Here is an 18,559-nt window from a genome sequence, read left to right on the forward strand (position 1 = left end):
CCTATTTAGTCACATTCGACACCGATTCACGCATTATTATCCCATGAGAGTCCGCATGCATCCAATCTTGGCTTGTAACGCCGTTCCTGGCCTGGCGCAGTGCTACAATCCAGTTGCAGCTAGTGAAAAGGGGTAAAGACGGAATAAGAACTTAATTATTTACTACAATTTCATCTTTTCAAATATCATAAATAAGATTGTTCGTATTTCATCCCAGTGACCAGCGATGGACTACTATTCGCCACCATGTGAATGAAACAACACATATGAACAGGGGGCGAAATGCATAGCCAAGAACAAAAAAGTCAAAAAGAAACACGAATAGCAAATCCCTCAACACGGAAACGTGCAGCAACCCCCCGCCACCATACATCTAAGATGCAGGACTCGGAGGCAACTCACTGGTCGTCCAATTGACTGCGGTCGGTCCCAGTTCAAACTCTAGCGTACCCCCCTGCGCAAAGATGTCATCCCAAGTCAACCAGTTCTTCTTCCATGACTTGCCATTGACCTTGAGGCTTTGTACATAGATGTCGGTATCGCCATTCCCGTCTCCACCGGTTGACGTAATTTTCAGGTTTTTGTCGCTGCCCAGATCAATGGTCATAGACTCGAACCACGGCGAATGAATCAAGAAGGTTGTTTGTCCGGTGATCGGATACAAACCGATCATGTTCCAGAGTAGCCAGGTCTGCATAGCTCCTGCATCGCTATTACCCGGTAACCCAGAGACACCAGTGGTATAGTCTTCCTTGGCTACCTTGCGAGATCGCAAGACTGCCAGGTCCTGTCGACCGACATAGTTGTACAGATACGGGATATTGAACATCCTGCCGAGAATTAACATCAGACACGCACGAGACAAAGCGGGTGGTGAGAGAAACAGGAGATGCTAAGTAGAAACTCACGGTTCATTAGTCGGGTCAAAAATAGTCCCACTCGATCCACTGGCTCCATCAATGAACATGGTATCTAGTCGCGAGACAAAAGTCTCGTTCCCACCCATCAACTCAATGATATGCTTCATATCATGCACATCGGAAAGCGAGTACGCCCACGAACTAGCCTCATAATAAGGATCGCCCCAGTAACCACTAGCGGTCAATGGATCAGTATCAATAAACCCAGATGTATCACGGGGTACCACAAAGCCCAGAAAGCCCAGCGAAGTAAGGTCCGGATTCCAATGATTCCTCCAATTACGTGAGCGATTCAGATACTTCTTTGCGTCGTCTGTTTCCCCCAGCCCAGATGCAACCTGGTACAGTCCGAAATCGTTATAGGCGTATTCAACTGCCCGGCTCACGGCCCGACTGTAGGTGGGTGTGATATAGCCATATTTCAGCCAGTCGGGAAGAGCACTTCGGCCTTCGTGCGTGGATGAGTCTGGAGCCATCCAGTCAACTGGATAATTGACTGGTGTGTCTTCTGCATCTTTGACCATAGCTTTGTAGCCGTCGGCCCAGTCGACGGAACCGCGGACTCCTTTGACGTACGCGTCTGCGAGGATGTTGTCGGCGTTTGATCCGCCTTGCGTGCGGCCGTTGTAGTTCGAGGATCGGGCATCTGGCATGTAGCCGACATTTCTCCAGATGTCGATTAATGATCGGATTTGCTCTTCGTATGAAGTCGGTTGGAGGACTTGCATGAGAGAAGTGGAGCAGCGGAAGAGGTCCTAGAAGTGTTAGCTTTTGATATATTCGCGGAGTACCAGTGAGTCTTTTTTTCGTTGTCGACTTACCCAGAACGTGAAGATGTCTTGATAATATGGTTCAGACGATGACCAGTATGGGTTCTCTCCAGTTTGATTTGTTGGGATCAGATGCATGAAATAAAGAGACGTGTACAGCAAGCTGAGACTGGTTGTGTTGGTGTTTGATGTAGTAATTTTGGACAAGACAACCTCGTTCCATTCAGATACTGCATCTTCAACCACTGATTCAAGCTCAGTACCACTTGGAATTTCAGAATTCACGTTGTTGCAGGCTTGTTTGTTGGAAATCCAGGAAATACCAACGCGGGAGCTGACTTCACTGTCACTGAAGGAAAATAGTCCACCAACACGCGTAGAGTTTGACGTGGATGAAGCTACGCCACCAAGTACCTGGACACTTTTGCCTGTCCCTGTTGCTGTATAAGTTGTGTTGCTGGTAGCAGCAGAATCAAAGTAGCCACCTGTAAATAGGTCAGTTTACTCCAGAATATGCATAATGTATTATAGTCGACATTTACAGAAGTAAATAGTCCAATCTGGTGCCTCATTCCACCCATTATTATAAACGCCCGCTCCTTCATAGTGACCGTCAGAGAAGATAGTGATATTTCCACCTTCATAGTTTTGACTAAGACCCTGACCACGGAATGAAGGCAAAACATGTGAAACATCAACGAGTACATTTCCCTTAGAGCCAGAGGGGAAAGTATACCGATAGATACCTGCCCTTGATGATGCACTTAACTCAACATTCACTCCGTCCCCAGTCTGTGCCTTGTAATACCCAACAGAGGCTGAGTCGGAACCACTCCGACTTACAGTGATATTAGATAGCGGATCACTGATATTGCCAATTAAGGGTAACTGTGAGACAGTGCCATATTTTGGTGCACCACCGGTTCCCTGCTCATGCATCATGCTGAAACCTGAGAAATTCCCATTTGGCAGATACCCTGAGTATGAGTCTGTGCCTGAAACTAGTAGATCGGGACCGAGTTTGACCATGCCAAAGGGTCGTACTGCGCCGGGGAAGTTATTGCCTCCACCTTCTGTTCCCATGCTAGAAGCCACAACCTTATTAGCATTTATCTAGATAAACCATTAGTTGGTGGACTGGATCAGGCCAACCTACAATACATCGACATGTTGACTTAAGTCCTCCGCTGCAGAAGCTGCCACCAACGCCGCTCCTGTGAGTATCCTTGCTTGTCTCATGGTGAATATTCAAGGCTTCGTATTCAAAACCCCGTGAAAGGTAAGAGCTCGGGCCAGATATGTGCGAGAAACACGGTTTTAGATCTGATAACAGGATCTGCAGTCGCGATCAACCTTGTGCATGGATAATCACAAAGAAAGCTTGATGAAAAGAAAGAAGGCTACGCACTGCGTAATATAAAAGACTCAAGTCGCGGGGGAAAGAGTCTACCAAGCTCAAACAATTTACTAAAAACCTAGCGCATCCTCCGCACTCTGTACGAAAGGATCACTTGGGGTGATAATACACTGCAAGCTCCAATTTCGCAAGTTTCGGTACAAGCGTGGTACACAATTGCGCTCCAGCCCGAACACCCAAAAGGCTCCATTTCATTGCAACTAATGTTTTTTATTGAAATTCTTGTTTACCATGAACCAAGGGCGTACCGCAACTTGGCATTACGTGAATTCAAAAAGGGGTCTCTTGACCCACTACTGGCCTTGCCTGCATCGGTCGTGCATCCTGAAGAGAGACATCAGCGAGTTAGAAATAAGGCGAAGACAACGTTAAACCTGATCAAGTCAAGGTTGACACAAGTGGCTTCACTTGAGCAAGAAGATACATGCGAAATGGACTAAACGAGTCTGGCGAAATAAAATGAATTGGCCGAGTGTAACGGTGACTGGGATACGATCCCTGTTTTGACAGGGTATTTGGAGGACTCTGAGTCGTTAGTGGCTAGTGAGATGTGATTGGAATGTTGGGTGTTGATTAAGCTAGAGTTGGTATAGTTGCATACTTCGCGTAGGCTTTAATAGGGTTTGTGTGGTTCAGGGATCAAATCAGGGGTCCGTTTCTATCCACATGTGCCGATGTGCCGATCAGCCACGGACATGGACGGGTGGGGCTGCAAGACCCGTGGACATACCACAAGACACACTGTATGCATGTGTATTTGAATGATTAGATCTTGATATGTATTAAACTCCGTAGATTAAGAGTGGAGGAATGAAAGAGTCTGATGAAAAATCCGAAAAGATAAGATATTATTATACCATTTTCAAAAGTGCCCGATTATCAGTGCCATGTGGTAGAGATTCCAAGGTTGTAACCTGACGATATACAAGTTCTGGTATGTGCTCATCGAGAAATTCTATCATAGACAACTTTTTAGAAAATGAGTATATTAAAATTGACTTAGTAGCAGTATTGGGTATATATCAACGAAATCCTTTAACTCTCATAAAGTTCTAACATTCGCCGGCTGAGATCATCCTGGACCCATTTCTCAATTAAAGCGATAGTATCTCCCAAAAGGTAGTCATAGTGTGGGCCTGTAGGAAGAAACATGGACTGATGGGCGACGACTGCGTCCATTGTCCCCATCATCACAGGCGCCCAGCCCTTATTATTGTCACTCTTCCAATGATAAGAGGGAAGAAGCACGAACTTCTGTGGCTTCTTAGGCTTGTCAGCTTTAGTGCCAGACCCTGAGTCCGTGGTGTCCGTGGTGTCCGTGGTTGAAAGAGATGTTGTTTCTGAAAGGGCCATTTCTCTTGTTTGATCGGGAGAGAATGATGCATTTTCTGCAAGCGAAAGGCTACTCATGCTCGCGCTTGCTGCGTCACTCCCTGACATGCTGGGAGCGAGAGAGTTCTCTCTTAAAGGCGGCGTCGATTCTGGACTTCCACTTTTCTCCTTCTCTTTCTCTTCTAATTTCTTGGAAGGCTTCACTTTCAGTCGACCCTGACTCGCAGTGTAGTAGTTGATAAACCGAAGTCTATGAGGCTTGAGCTCTTGCCTTTCCAGCTCCTTGATAGATTGGTATCGCTGTCGCAGCTCGGTATAATTATTGACACAGTTGGCGAATTTGGCAGGAGAGACAAAGCGATCAAATAATGATTTGGTGAAGCAGTCATCGTGTCTTTTCTTTTCCACAAAATGCTTCATGCCTCCCAGAAATCCCCGATCGGGTTGTCGCTTATCGTTTCGAAAGGGGGGATTGAAGTTAGGATCCGGCGCGACGGTCCTTTCCATGCCCACATTGGGCTTATAGGCAGGGTCCATGCCTAGGGATTCTTCTTCTTCTGCTATTTTCTCTTCAGCTGATTCATCTTCCTTGCGAGGCCAGAAGCTCTTGATTCCGTCGCTGATAATTCGAGGATGAAGTCCTAGGAAGGGGGTATCATAGGCGATAAGACCGAGGATTTGATGTTTTCGCCTGCTTCCATTTTGTAATAATGCGACATCAGCGCAGAGGATTCCGCCAATACTGTGTCCTATCAAGATGACATCTAGATCACTTGCTTGATGCGGTGCTAGCCTGTTATTATTTTTATTAGCTTTTATGTACGTACTAGACATAAGTTTGGGCATTGTGGATCCGATCTGGGATGACGTACCAGGCACTGAACTGGTTTACGGCTGTTTGCAACTCGCCCTGAGATTTGTACCGGGGGTAAATGCGGGTATATACCACATGCGATTCGGTCAGTAAATCTGCCACGAGACCATGGACATGTTTCGGAAATTCCTGGAAAGTCTTCTCATCCCCCTGGAACCCGTGGACGTAGATCAACAAAAGCCGGCGCTTGTTTGAGTCTTCGGGTCTACCAGGTCCGGGTAAGGATATGCTGGGGTTGGGCGGAGGGCGGTCCCATATCTGTTGGCCCACCGAACCCATCACCCCCTGGACTGTACCCTGGACTGCTCCCTGGACTCTCTCCTGAACTGCGGCTATGGCGTTGGCCATGATGTGTGGGATTACAGAGCAAATGGATGAGCTATGAGGAGAAGCTTGACATGATATTTAAAATAGATTGGTGCCGCACAACCTCTCTGGATTCCCCTTGCGCGCAAATGTGCAAGAAGTGCGAAATTAGACCCCGCACATTCCCGCTTCTTAGCCCCCACTCAGCTGGAGGCTTATTAACCAAGATGGTCCACGGTGTTTTTAGAAAATAGGTCGCCAATCCAGCAAAGTCAGGCATAGACCTAGATGCTGGTTTGACAAGTCAAGGCTTGAAAATTGCAAAACTAAGTGGATTCTGGTATAGAAGGAATTATCCTTGCTTAGTGCTGACCCGCTAGTTTAATTAGTTCCTTGGTACAGTCAGCCGTACTTATGCTGGTGGGAAAGTAAAAATAGTCGCAAGGCACTTCTGGATAGAAGCTTCTCAACTGCTTCATGCATTATGTAGGCTAAATCAGAATTTCAGATCCACATGCATAATATGCTGCCATTATTATTAGTATGGTATACAAACGAGTAAAACCTCCAACCCCTGTATGTGGGCTCCACACGTGAGGCGGCTTGGCTTCAGCTTCGCAGGATTCCGAGATTCTTAGGGGAAAAAGTTGTTTCTTTGAATAGCTCTTCCCATAGTCCGGGAAGAACCTGTTTCTCCAACTTCGAATCATCGAACAAATTGTATTTCTACCCATTCCCTACATCTTAATACGCGTAATTCGCACGATACTAACATAGTTCAGTATTTACCAAGATCTATCAAATGAAATTATGGATTGGCTGAAGAAAATATTCACAGGCAAAGATGACGCGACAATCGCCAAAGAGAAGAAGAATAAGCGCCTAAGCAAAGAACACAACAAGCGGGTTCGCGCGCGAGAAACGCAACTGAGACAGGATGCAGATGGAGGCGGGGCCAAAAACGCCAGACTCTTCTTCGGCTCTCAAGGAATTACTTACGATCACGCGAGACATGGAAAGCGACCGAAGGAAGATAAAGATGTTTCTGGATTTCTCAATCATGACAAATAATCACCCAATGCAAAGGGGTGTTTCATTATGATGTATGATGTATATATCGTTTTTATTTAATCCTCCAATGTTGAGCGAGTGGGATTCCACGAGATAGACCCATACTCATCTGTTTCAAGCTCTTGAACCTCATCTTCTGTAAGCGAGAAATCAAAAACTTCAGCGTTGGAAGCAATCCGTGATGGAGTGACACTCTTGACCAGAGGGACATGGCCTTTGTCAATACTCCACCGAATAAGGATCTGAGCTGGTGTCTTGAGATACTCCTCGGCCAGCTGTTGAACAAGTGGCTCGTCAAAACGGGTACCACGCACAATAGGACAGAAGGCCTCGACAAGGATACCACGCTTTTTGCACCAGTCGACGATCTCACTGTGGGCCAGCCATGGATGCAGCTCGATCTGGTTGATACTCACAACACCACCTCTACCTTTGCCGCCGCGATCTGCCTCCAACTCGCTAATGTGTTCTTCAAGTTCGTCAAGATGGTGCACACCATAGTTGCTGACACCAATAGAGCGGACTTTGCCTGCTTCAACAGCCTCAACAAGCTGAAGATCGATATCATTTAGCTGCTGTGTAATGGACTAAAACATCCCTTTCAAGTACTTACAGCTCTCCAGCCACCTTTGCGGTTCTCAGACCCACCGAAGGGATTGTGAAGAAGCATCAAATCAATATAGTCGAGCTTCGAGTCGGCAAGACTTTTATCGACTTGTGCTTTGACTTGCTCGTAGCTGACATCGCCAGCCTTGCTGGTGAAGAAGATTTGATCTCGAGGGATCCCAGAAGCTCGAATGGCGTTACCACAACCGGGCTCATTGTAGTACTTGGCTGCTGAATCGATCTGGATTTGATGTCAGTAACTGGACTTAGACACGTTGAGTATGGATTAGGCATGAGACAGATTCTTCAGACTTACAAGACGATAACCAGCTTTGAATGCTTCTAGACAACATCGCTCTACTTCATCCGCTGGACTTTATGTGAATTAGCATAGCACATGGAGCAGCGTGGCAATAGGGGACAGTTACGTCTTGTAAACCTGCATCCATTATGTTAGTAATGAGACAATTGTTGTTAAACTCGATCGAGATAACGTACTCCAAATCCTAAACGAGGGATCTCGTAACCGCTCGCAAGTTTGAAGGTGGGATGAATTTGGGCAGCCATTCTCAACATAAAGATGCAGACGTGCAAGGTGCGTGGTCACTGGTGGGGTTATGAGAGCTTGAAGGGATGAAGGAAGTCGCCAGCGCTTTTTACAGCCTTTGTTTTCAACTTGAAGGAATACGAATCCCCGGTCTTAATACCTTTCCTCCGATTAACTCCTTTTGATAAGACTCAACTTTGAATATTGGGTTGTTGTCAGCAACACACGATGGTTGGCCACTCCTGAGGTAAATGTGGGGCGGTTGGTCGGGGAAAGCTGTATCTAGTAAGCCCGAGAGTCGGACATGATCCATGCAATCTTTATCCTACTCGAGTGTATCAGATCATCGAAATGAAGCTACTTTGGCTTTCTATAGTCTATCTTTATTTTGTGAGGTGTAATGCGCCAAGACGCGAATTTGAATCAAGATGATGCCCCACTATGTACAGGTGAGGTGAGGAGCCACAATCCGGCATCGGACATGGATGATAGACTGCACACCACACTTTGACGTCTAATCAGAGGAGGTCTCGAATGCCCTTTCACCAGGGGTACGCATCGATTTGATCTTCGTCTGGACAAACACGATGGTTCTTAGAAGACACTGAAAAATACTCGACATCCATGGATCCGTCGAACACACATCCCAAAATTCAGCCGCCTACGGTAGGGACGTGGGCGACGAAACTTCTTTCTCTGGAATAAAAATAATCAATGAGGAGTCTTGCCCATCGGGTGAAGTTTGAAATGATTTTTCGGAGCAACAGTACGAGTTTGAGCGAGTTGCCAGATGGCGACGGCGCCGGTAGTGGGCTTAGCACCGCATAGCTTGTTTTGTATGCAAAAAATCATTTGCTCTAAGTATGAGGGCAATGCAGCATACGTATAGAGAGCGCAATGAATTAAGTGCTGTTGTTTTGTTATCTATTTAATAGTTCCATCTTCAATGAAATTAAGTAAAGTTGAGATCAACAATTCTAATATTTAGGTAGTGGTCGCTGCTAATATGCCCAAACAGTTTTCAGCCCAATCTCAATCAAATAACGTTCATGTCATATGGTATGTCTTCAGTTCGATTAATGTGTCAATAAACTCCTGGTATCTTCATTGCGCACCTCGTTGCGCCCTTGCAGAGAGCTTGGTTAATGTCATTCCGCGGCAGAGGAAAGTTACATCCTTATCCGAGCGACTAAGGCACATTAAGCATTAGCTTGAGACAAGGCTCTTTATTCATGAGCAAGACTATATAATATACTCCGTAGTAGGCGGAGTATAACGAGACTCAGCCCTGGAACACGGGTAGGCGTCCATGTTATTATGACTATTGTATCCACTTTTTCTGTCGATCAAACCAACACGCCAATTATAGCTCTGTCGATATTTACTCTTATAGGGAAATGCCTCCTTGGAATCAGATTTTACTTTTGCCAGTGGGACACAGCCCTCCCATCAGGCCCGCTAATGCAAAGGGGCCCCGGGGGGCTGGTCAGCTCTGTAGAGTTTAAGGCTCAGCTCAGGACACGAATTCATGTAAATCTCTTGCTTTATGACCAAAGAGTCCGAGACGCATTCCTTCCACAACCAAAATCACGTTTACTTTTGGATTCATTTCATTTTCACTACTTTGAACATTAAGATCCCCACAATTTTGTATTGAACTATTTGCCGATCGCATTACTGAGTTCACGATGACTGGAAAAAATGACAGCGAAGGTAGATAGATCATTGAATCCTGTCGCGCTCCACTGGGGATATTTGCGCGTCGAACTGACATTCAAGCCAGGCCTCATTCCCGTCGAGACACACCAGAACGCTATCCTAAGCCCAGTGAGCCCAATGCACACCGCGGAAGGCACCAGTACCTACTCCTCGCCCCCTTCGCAAATCGCAAATGAGCCACCTGTGCCCCCATATGAGCGTAATCGGCCGGAGGAAGCCCCAATACCTGTCGATCCTAACCCAGTGTCAGAAAAGGCATACCCAGGACAACCGTCTCCCAATCAGCAAATAGGATTTGCACCACAACAGCCCATCCATCATCCCGCGGATGTGAAGGCTTACCCAGGACAACCGGTATCGAATCAGTTACAGCCGCAACCATACTATACACCTCAAGTGCAGCCCACAAGCTATGCAAATGCATTGCCGTTACATGCACTGCAGTCGTCTCCAGCTCCGGTTGACTGTTTAGCCTGTAGACAACGAGAAGTGACTAGAGTAGAATCTGTATCTGGATCAACAACCCAGTAAGTTGAATCTCGAATTTTTCATTTGTCAGACTGCGTTACCTCCTGGCAATATAAACATGATTCAGCCCTTCTAACTAGTTTTAGTGCCTTGGCCGCTGTGCTTTGCTTCTGTTGCTGTCTTGGATGCATACCATATTTGATTTCGAGCTTCAAGGATGTTAACCACTTTTGCGGAAAATGCGGCGCCAAGTTAGCATGCTGGCATAACAGCGGTAAAATTGAGGTCCTGCAACATGCACAAACCCAAACCCAAGCCCAAGCCCAAACACAAACACCTGCCCCTGCCGAGTAAAGTATTGGCTCCGGATAGCTTCCAGTATGATGAAAATAGTAATTATCCAAAGATATGGCGAATTGATACCTTTGTTATTGTTTACTATTCTCTCTCTCTCTCTCTATCTCTCTTTTGTTTTGTTCTGCGGTTTTTCTGGCACACGGCGCGACATTTTCTCTGCTTCGACTCTAGAAATTTCATTGGGCATGCTTTATACAGTAGAATTATTGGACATGACCCATATGAATGTTTTAAATCTCGTCAGCGGACTTCAAGAGCAACGTGGGTGTCGAGGCACAATTTTCAAAAATTTCTTGCACCTTATCCAGTGTGTCACGTGCGCGCATGATGTTGTAGTGAACTAGATCAAAAGTAGGCTGATATCCATCGGGTTTGAGGAGAGGATCTGACATTCGCAGTATCGCTTCATTGAGCTTGAATCTGTATTCGTCAATGTCGATATTGGTTTCCTCTCCATCTTCATCGGCCACCTTTATCAAGGAAGCTCAGCCAAACTCTGTTAGTGACAGAGAAGATGCTCGCGGCCAACTCCGAAACCACTTCTGTGTCCATTCCGCATTATAACTTATCCAATCCGTTATCCAATGCGCGGCAGGATCCTGGAAATCAATTCCAGGTGGAAAGACCCACGGCGCAACAATCACTATTGTACGCAACGAGTCACATCTGGTTGCCACAAAAACGAGCGTTTTGAAGAAATAACGTTCGCCGCGCGGATTTATGCAAATATGCTGGATTTGAGGAAGTAGGTCGTAATGATCTGCGACGTATGAAATCAATTTGCCGTTTGCCTCGATGTCTCGAAAGAAGAATAAATGCTGGCTCAGTTGAAACCATCCAAGGCCTTCGATTTCCATAAGTCTGTAACGCATGAGTTGTTGAGCATCGCGGCAGATTTTGCCCACGCGCCGGTGATAGGTTTCCCCTGCAATTCTTATGCCTTTCTTGACAAGTTGAAAGCCGCTGACTGACCAGTCTGCTGTGAGGGCTAGTTCCCAAATCTGACACCGAACTTCGGCTGGTAGACCATAGAAATCGGTAATGGACTCGGCCATGTTAGTCGATATAGTGAAGGCTTCAAATATTTACGATGAAAGATAGGATCCATGGATGCAAATTGTGTAAAGTTATTGATTGAGATGCGGCTGACGCGAATAAGCAGGTGACGCGACACGTGATGGCCCTACAGAGGTTGACGCCTTAAAGTAAATGCCTATATTACAGCCAGTTCCTGAGAGGAACTCGCGTGGAAAATTCAAAATGGCAAGCCATGAGACTCGACGAGATTCCCGAGCGATTCGTGACTCCAGAGGTATCTCGTGACTGTGGATCGATTCGGGTGCGGAGCCAAGGTTCAGCTGACAACTCATCATTCCGATGAATGCCGTCACTTCGCGCGGACACAAAATTTTACAATCGATGTTTCTTCAAGGAAGAAAGACACACTGAGAACAAATCAAACGAAATAGAGCTACCGAACATCATGATCCGGTTACTAGCTACAATAAGTGCTGTGCTCACAGGATCATCCGTGGTCTACTTCTATGTCTTCCACCAGAGACTATCATCGCGGATCGAGCACACCTCGCGACAAGGAAAGCTGGCTTCCTCAAAGGCAAAGCCGATGATAATTAAATCTATTCCCGAGTCAACTTTTACGGATCAGCATTTCGCGCTTCATGATTGCGCTTCGAAATCAGTACCTCGCAGCTCACTTCCAGCGAGTATATCAACAGAAATTCTCTTCACTAAACTTGTTCGCCGCAATATGACGATTTTTACACATTTCCCCCAGGCTTTGATGATCCGACTCATCTCCAGGACTTTAGAGGAAAAGAAAAGCTTCAAAGCATCCCATATTGCGACCCTTGATTTCCACGAAGGCGATCTAGTTTGTGGGCTCTACCGTGTTGTTTCGCGCAGCAGCAACAAAGTTGAATTTGAAATCAAGATGAAGAATATGGAGTTTATCAATGGAAGACTGGCTATTGGATTTGAAGAGAAGGGGGACGAGGTGGTCTTTTGCACTGAGACAATGATGTGGAGGTGTGCGGATGAGAAACAGGCTATGCCACTGGAGAAGCCAGTACTTCACTGGATGCATGAAACCGCAGCCTGGTGGTTGATCGACTCCGGGATTAGATATTTGACAGAAGTGGAGTCATAGCTGAGCCTTTTTGGTTCTTGTTTTCTTCTTTCTTAAGTTCTTTATGATTGTTTCTTTGAATTTCCTCTCATTCCCCACCTTTTCTCTTTATTACAATCAAGCAAAAATAATATCAAAGAGAACCTCGTCGGTTCAGTAGATTTCAATACGGATATAATTGTTTTCTTTTATAAAATGGAAAGACACTTTGCAGCGTTTTATGAAGTATTAATTAAATGACTCTTATAATTACCTATAGAGGTACCTGAAGATAGACAGGGCCCATTTTAATCAGCTCGTTCCGATCGAATGGAAGCCCCTCACCTCTCTTTAAACCCTGGATCCAGTTAACTAAAAGATTGTCACAAGCTTGAAGCCGATCCATATTGTCATTGTAGGGACCGGTCACCTGAACTTGTATAGACACAACAGGATTGCAAGTACGTACCGTAGAGGTTGGAATCTCATACTCTATAGAAGTATCACAAATTCCCATGAAAACACAGTCTTGAGCATAATTGAGGAGTTCTAAATCATTCCAATCGATGTGACAGCTGCGACCAAACATAATATGAACCCAGCCATTTGGGTATTCACTGGTTAGTGTTACTGGGAATCAAGGAATCTGGGGAAGTCTCTTGTATTCATACTAACTAGGCTATCTCGCGAGACAGAAGGAAAGGGGGTCACCTGACACGCGGCAACAACTGCCCTCTCCTCAAGCTCGCACCGCCCTCGGTGAGCTTCCGAACGCGTGCAAATAAAGGGGGGTTTTTTTTTTTTTTTTTTTTTTTTTTTTTTGAAATTTTCGGAATAAAAATAGAAGAAATCAGGAGCGAATAGAACGCAATTGTATCGAAAGTCAGGTATCAATGTTGGTATCGTTAAGCGTTATATAGCGTCTAATTCGCTTAATCGTAGTGCGTGCTGGGCTCGGTGGCATTGCGAAAATAACCAGGTCTAGCCCTTAAAGGCCTTCTTACAAGCGCAGTATACTTACTATAGGTTGCTCTGTTATCGTAGAGTTGCTAGGTTCAGCACGTTAGTTAGGTATAAGTATTTTATATACAAGGCTCAGAATTGATTGATTGAATTTATACTATATAGGATTTATATCATTTAGCGGCGGTGGAGATAATACTGGCGGCAGTCATATAGAAGCTAATACTTATAGTAATAGAGATAGTAAAGTTACTATAGATATAAGAACTGAAGATAATATAGACAGAACTAAAAATACACAATATTTTTTTAAGAACCTCTTCTTAGTTACTATACTCTAGTTAATCTACTTATCTACCTAGCAGAGGGAGTTATAGTTAATAACTAGAGAGTCAGGGGTCCATAGTAGCCCATATCAGTCCTATATATCTTGCTAATAGAATAATGCCACACCGTCAAACACACAAGGGTAAAACCCCAGGATCAGCACTAGGTCCAGTACTACAACTTATATCTCGCTCAGAATAGTAAAGATATCTACAACCATAATATCATTAATAAAAAAAGTGTTCTTTACTCTATCTACTAGGATTCCTATCTATTATATATACTCTTCAGTAGCAGTAGAGCTATCCTTTAAGATTATTAAACCTAGTAATACTACTTCTACAAGTCATATTACGCTAGGTAATACAAATACTGTACCAACCTTACAATATTAGCCTGGTCGTACTGACTTTCTACACAGAAGACCTACAATATATCCCATAGCAGAGGTATAGGATCTATATAGCAAGTAATTACCCTTATAATATAGGAACTATAGTTTACCGTACACCCAAATAATTATTAGTAGGTCCTAGGATATATATCTTTAACAAAGATCGCTTATGATCTCAAAGTCATATAGAAATTATATAGCTCTCTATTAGGTAGTAAGATAACAGAATACCCAGAAGATACCTTAGTCCGATAAACACCTATTGCTAAGGGTTATATTCATAGCAACTATTATTTAAGGATCGAAGTGAAAGATCTACTATCTTACAAGCTCCAGGTCTACCTAATCTGTATTACTCTAAAGGGGGTTACCTGGCGTAGTGCCCACCATAGGGGTATGAATTCCACACGCAACTTCTTTATCCTTATTCACAATAGATTTTAGATATATCGTAAGGTATTTAGTAAGGTCAATCGGTGGGTTTATAGATGAAGCTGCCATATTGTCGTGAGTCGCGATGGATGAGATGAGGAACGGAGATGGATGAGATGAAAAGAAAGGAGATGGTTAAGATAGAAGGGAAGGAGATAGTTAAGATAGAAGAGAAAGTAATAGAAGGGAAGTAAGATAAGAAAGATAAGAAAGAGGGGAAGTCGATGGTAGTACAGTCAGCTCTAAGAGGAAAGAATGTTATCGGGAATATAAGTACTTGTTTATGAATCGTGAATTATGAATTATGAATACTAGCTATATAAGGTTTGAGGATACATAAAAGATAAGGTTTGAAGATAAGATTTAAGGATATAGAAAGGGTAAAATATAGGTTATATAAGCTTTAAGATAAAACAAGGGTCACATAAAATTTAAAAGAAATAATATTATTCGGGATTGGGGAACTATATATTCCTATAAAGCTTAAATTCTTATATTAACTCTTTAGCTCCCACCGCATCAGCTTCTCAAATCTATTTGTTCTCTTCTTCTAGTAGCCCTGCCTATTTAAGTAAATATAGTATAACTAGTATACAATAGTATCCGTATAATATAACTTTTTTGTCTATTACTTATTTAATGTTGTATCTATCTTAATTATCCAGGAATCATAGGTTATATATAGTTTTAGGTTTTACTAGGGGTGGTGTGTCCTATAGGCTTAGTTCTAGGTATTCTATAGAAATAACTAGGTATATATCTTTAAATACTAGTAGAAGTTCTAGCCGATATACTAATTAACCAATATATTTAAGGACTTTAAATCGACCAGCGTAGCGCTACCTAAGCTTTTTAGGTATAGTTTTATTTATAGGAAGGTTGTAACCAGACCAAAGCTTAAGATATATATAGTCATTTGGGTTAAAGAAAATATCTTTATACTTTATGTTATATCTCTTCTTTATCTATATTACTATATACTTTATATACTTATTAGTATCTTATTACACGCTAAATCCGGCTGATGATATTAATATAAAGGCTTTATAAAATAGATTCTAAGATAGACATAAGTTAATACTAAATATTAGCTTATATAGAGACTTACTAGTTAAGGTATTTAGAGAAGAGTTTAGTAAAGTATATAAAGGTAGAAGTATATGATCCTAGTCCTTAGTTAAGTATAGTAATCACTAGTATTATATCTAAATCTTAATAATTTGGTTTGATCTTTTAGATTGGTTATCTACTTATAGATAATATACTACTATATACTATAGCTCTATATATAGTATAGAAAAGATCGCTTTCTATATTCCTTAGATAAATTTTAGGTCCCTATCCGAGATCTATACTAATAGTATATCCTAGTTATCTTATTGTAAGTCAGCTAAAATATATATTATCTATTTTTTACTTAATTAGTTTATTTTTCTAGGTATAGTATCTAAGTATTTTATAGCCTTATATATATAGAAGACAACAGAATTATGATTTAACTTTATAAGAAATAGACCAGTAATAAAGTCAATTATTAATATGTGAAATAGAATAGGTAGAGCTAAGATCAGTTACAATAATCCATATGGGGGATGCCTTCTGATACCATTATATATATATTCTTTGTAATATAAGATATACTTCTTAAGGTATTACACTTCTCTATAGATCACTAAGCCACATATCTTTTACTAATATTAATTAAATCCTTAGTAACCTTACTTATTATATACAAGGCGGAAGACATCTAGTGCTATTACTATAGGGATATATAACTATCTATTATTATCCTATTATATTGAAAAGAGTAAGCTATTCTCTATAATATAGGATAACTTTGCTTTAATAGGGTTATTTATTGCTTCTATATGCTATAACTCTTTATATATAAGGTTCTAGTATAGGTCTATAAGGTATCTAGTCAGTACTTTATTATAAAACTTCAGACTTATTTCTACTGAAGATATAATAAATGTATAAGAGTTATTAATAGAGACTTATAAGACATCTAGATCGTTATCTAGTGCTAGGAGTGTTGGATTTGTAGCTGGTAGACGGGATAGTGTATCAATAACTATATTTGTACGGCCTGACTAGTAGTAGATATATAATCAAAACTGCTGTATATACTACAATACTTATATAAGCCACAAATTTAGGCGATCGGATAATATAGTAAAGAGACTAGATACAAGGTTGATGGTGGCTATATAATTAGTATACATAACTAGTATAAGTTCCTCTAGAGCTACTTCAATTATATAATGTAGCTTACATATAGTCTAAATAATATATAAAACTTCGAGTTCTATGGCCTAATAGTTCTTTTCGGCGGTAGTAAGGAGCCTACTAAGAAATATGATTGGCTTAACTATTGTAGAAGGTGGTGGCACTTTCAGATTCTTATGCTTATATTCTTTTTTAACGTGGAATACTATAATTCCAAAACTAGATTCTTATAATATATCAATATTAATATATAGACGATATACTCTATCCTAGTGTATTAGTCACCTAGGGTTTTAGAAGTATACTTAGACCATATTAAATAAGGCTTATTCTTAGGGGGTAGGTTATACAAGACAGGTTTTTATACTCTATTCTTTATATGCTCTACCAGTAATAGGGCTTTTATAGAGAAGTTTAGTCTTTCGCTGTTGGAGGGGCTCTGCTTTTGCGGCGTATATAGATATAAACTATTGTAGTATACCTGTTATACTAAGATATATTTCTAATTAGTAAAGTATGACTAGGAACTCTAGGTCTATAATAGCTTTAACTTTTTATTCTAGTGTTGTAATACCTAGTATATCTACTTGTTAATCTAAGAGGGCAACTAATAGAAAACTGATATAGTACTTTATTAGCTCTAGTACAATACTGTACTATTCTAGATATACAAGAAGTTAGTAAAGATGGCTTATATATTTATCGAGTATAAGGAACACTACTATAATATTATTAAGATAGGCCCTACACTAAATAATAAAGTCTTTTAGATATAGATCTATTTATCTCTAGATATAAGGTATACTATTCTTATAGTCTATAATCGCAATATAAAAAATTTCTTAACCTCAATAGGTAATCACTGCTATACGATTTTAATATATTCTAAGAATACGCTATTAGTAGAAAAAACTGCTGGTATCTAATATACTAATAAATACTTTATCTGTAACTAGTATAAGAATATTATTAAGTATTAGGATAGGATAAAAATCTGGTTGTATAATCTTGTTGAGTCTTTGGATATTGACTACTATATATGCTTTTCGTTTAGATGTGCCGTCAGGCTTTTGAACTATTCTCTAAACTATAAAGATTGGATATATACTCGGTGTATAAGATTTAGAGTATAATATCTTTCTTTCTTAGTATAGTTTATTAAATATATTGTTAATAACTTTCCGGTCTTTAGGTCTAAGGTGGTAAATCTTATTCTATAGAGCTTTAGCTATATCATTTTCTATAAGCGGGATTATTATCTATTAATCTTCTGGGATATCAATAAGAGCGGGGCTATCTTTCTATATATTATATTTTATAAGTACTTCTATAAGTCTTGTGACTATCTCTGTATCTCTATAAATTATAATACTGTTCTCTAGTCTTAACTCTCTATAAGTGTATTAGATAGAAGATATTAGCTTAGGTTTTCTTGTTAATTCTGAATGTAAGAGTTCAGTAATATCTTCAGAGACTGAAACAGTATATACCATTGGTGTATCAGATTTATACAAAGTACCGATCCTTATATAACGAGTGACCACATAGGGTTTAGAGGAGTGATTAACTGCTTGTATAAATGGGAAGTTAGTGTTAATAAGATATAAGTATAATAAGATCATTAGGTAATATCCTTTGAAAATATAGTCTTAGTCAGCCAGAAATTTGTCTATAACTTGCACTAGTATATCTATATAGTTAT

General features: G+C 41.4%; 7 protein-coding genes across 7 annotated transcripts; 3 read left to right on the plus strand and 4 right to left on the minus strand.

The window, feature by feature from the left end:
* Window positions 1–373: 373 nt before the first annotated feature.
* N7478_005065 (alpha-1,2-mannosidase family protein) lies at window positions 374–2,929 on the minus strand (the record flags this gene model as incomplete). Its single annotated transcript, XM_056921279.1, has 5 exons — window positions 374–830; window positions 909–1,675; window positions 1,742–2,175; window positions 2,233–2,774; window positions 2,847–2,929. The coding sequence occupies 5 exons, from the start codon at window positions 2,927–2,929 to the stop codon at window positions 374–376; spliced, it is 2,283 nt and encodes a 760-aa protein (XP_056779316.1).
* Window positions 2,930–4,142: 1,213 nt separating this feature from the next.
* Window positions 4,143–5,661, minus strand: N7478_005066 (uncharacterized protein; the record flags this gene model as incomplete). Its single annotated transcript, XM_056921280.1, has 2 exons — window positions 4,143–5,232; window positions 5,312–5,661. The coding sequence occupies 2 exons, from the start codon at window positions 5,659–5,661 to the stop codon at window positions 4,143–4,145; spliced, it is 1,440 nt and encodes a 479-aa protein (XP_056779317.1).
* Window positions 5,662–6,429: 768 nt separating this feature from the next.
* On the plus strand, window positions 6,430–6,690 carry N7478_005067 (uncharacterized protein; the record flags this gene model as incomplete). Its single annotated transcript, XM_056921281.1, has 1 exon — window positions 6,430–6,690. The coding sequence occupies one exon, from the start codon at window positions 6,430–6,432 to the stop codon at window positions 6,688–6,690; it is 261 nt and encodes an 86-aa protein (XP_056779318.1).
* A 56-nt stretch (window positions 6,691–6,746) lies between these two features.
* N7478_005068 (aldo/keto reductase) lies at window positions 6,747–7,863 on the minus strand (the record flags this gene model as incomplete). Its single annotated transcript, XM_056921282.1, has 5 exons — window positions 6,747–7,241; window positions 7,304–7,537; window positions 7,613–7,670; window positions 7,725–7,735; window positions 7,795–7,863. 5 exons carry the CDS (start codon window positions 7,861–7,863, stop codon window positions 6,747–6,749), a joined length of 867 nt encoding a protein of 288 aa, XP_056779319.1.
* A 1,681-nt stretch (window positions 7,864–9,544) lies between these two features.
* Window positions 9,545–10,384, plus strand: N7478_005069 (LITAF-like zinc ribbon domain-containing protein; the record flags this gene model as incomplete). Its single annotated transcript, XM_056921283.1, has 2 exons — window positions 9,545–10,089; window positions 10,177–10,384. The coding sequence occupies 2 exons, from the start codon at window positions 9,545–9,547 to the stop codon at window positions 10,382–10,384; spliced, it is 753 nt and encodes a 250-aa protein (XP_056779320.1).
* A 488-nt stretch (window positions 10,385–10,872) lies between these two features.
* Window positions 10,873–11,442, minus strand: N7478_005070 (uncharacterized protein; the record flags this gene model as incomplete). Its single annotated transcript, XM_056921284.1, has 1 exon — window positions 10,873–11,442. The coding sequence occupies one exon, from the start codon at window positions 11,440–11,442 to the stop codon at window positions 10,873–10,875; it is 570 nt and encodes a 189-aa protein (XP_056779321.1).
* A 428-nt stretch (window positions 11,443–11,870) lies between these two features.
* On the plus strand, window positions 11,871–12,554 carry N7478_005071 (uncharacterized protein; the record flags this gene model as incomplete). Its single annotated transcript, XM_056921285.1, has 1 exon — window positions 11,871–12,554. The coding sequence occupies one exon, from the start codon at window positions 11,871–11,873 to the stop codon at window positions 12,552–12,554; it is 684 nt and encodes a 227-aa protein (XP_056779322.1).
* Window positions 12,555–18,559: the final 6,005 nt, after the last annotated feature.

This window comes from Penicillium angulare (genome assembly GCF_028827245.1).
Source record: "Penicillium angulare strain IBT 27051 chromosome Unknown utg000004l_segment0_segment0, whole genome shotgun sequence".
Taxonomy (NCBI): domain Eukaryota; kingdom Fungi; phylum Ascomycota; class Eurotiomycetes; order Eurotiales; family Aspergillaceae; genus Penicillium; species Penicillium angulare.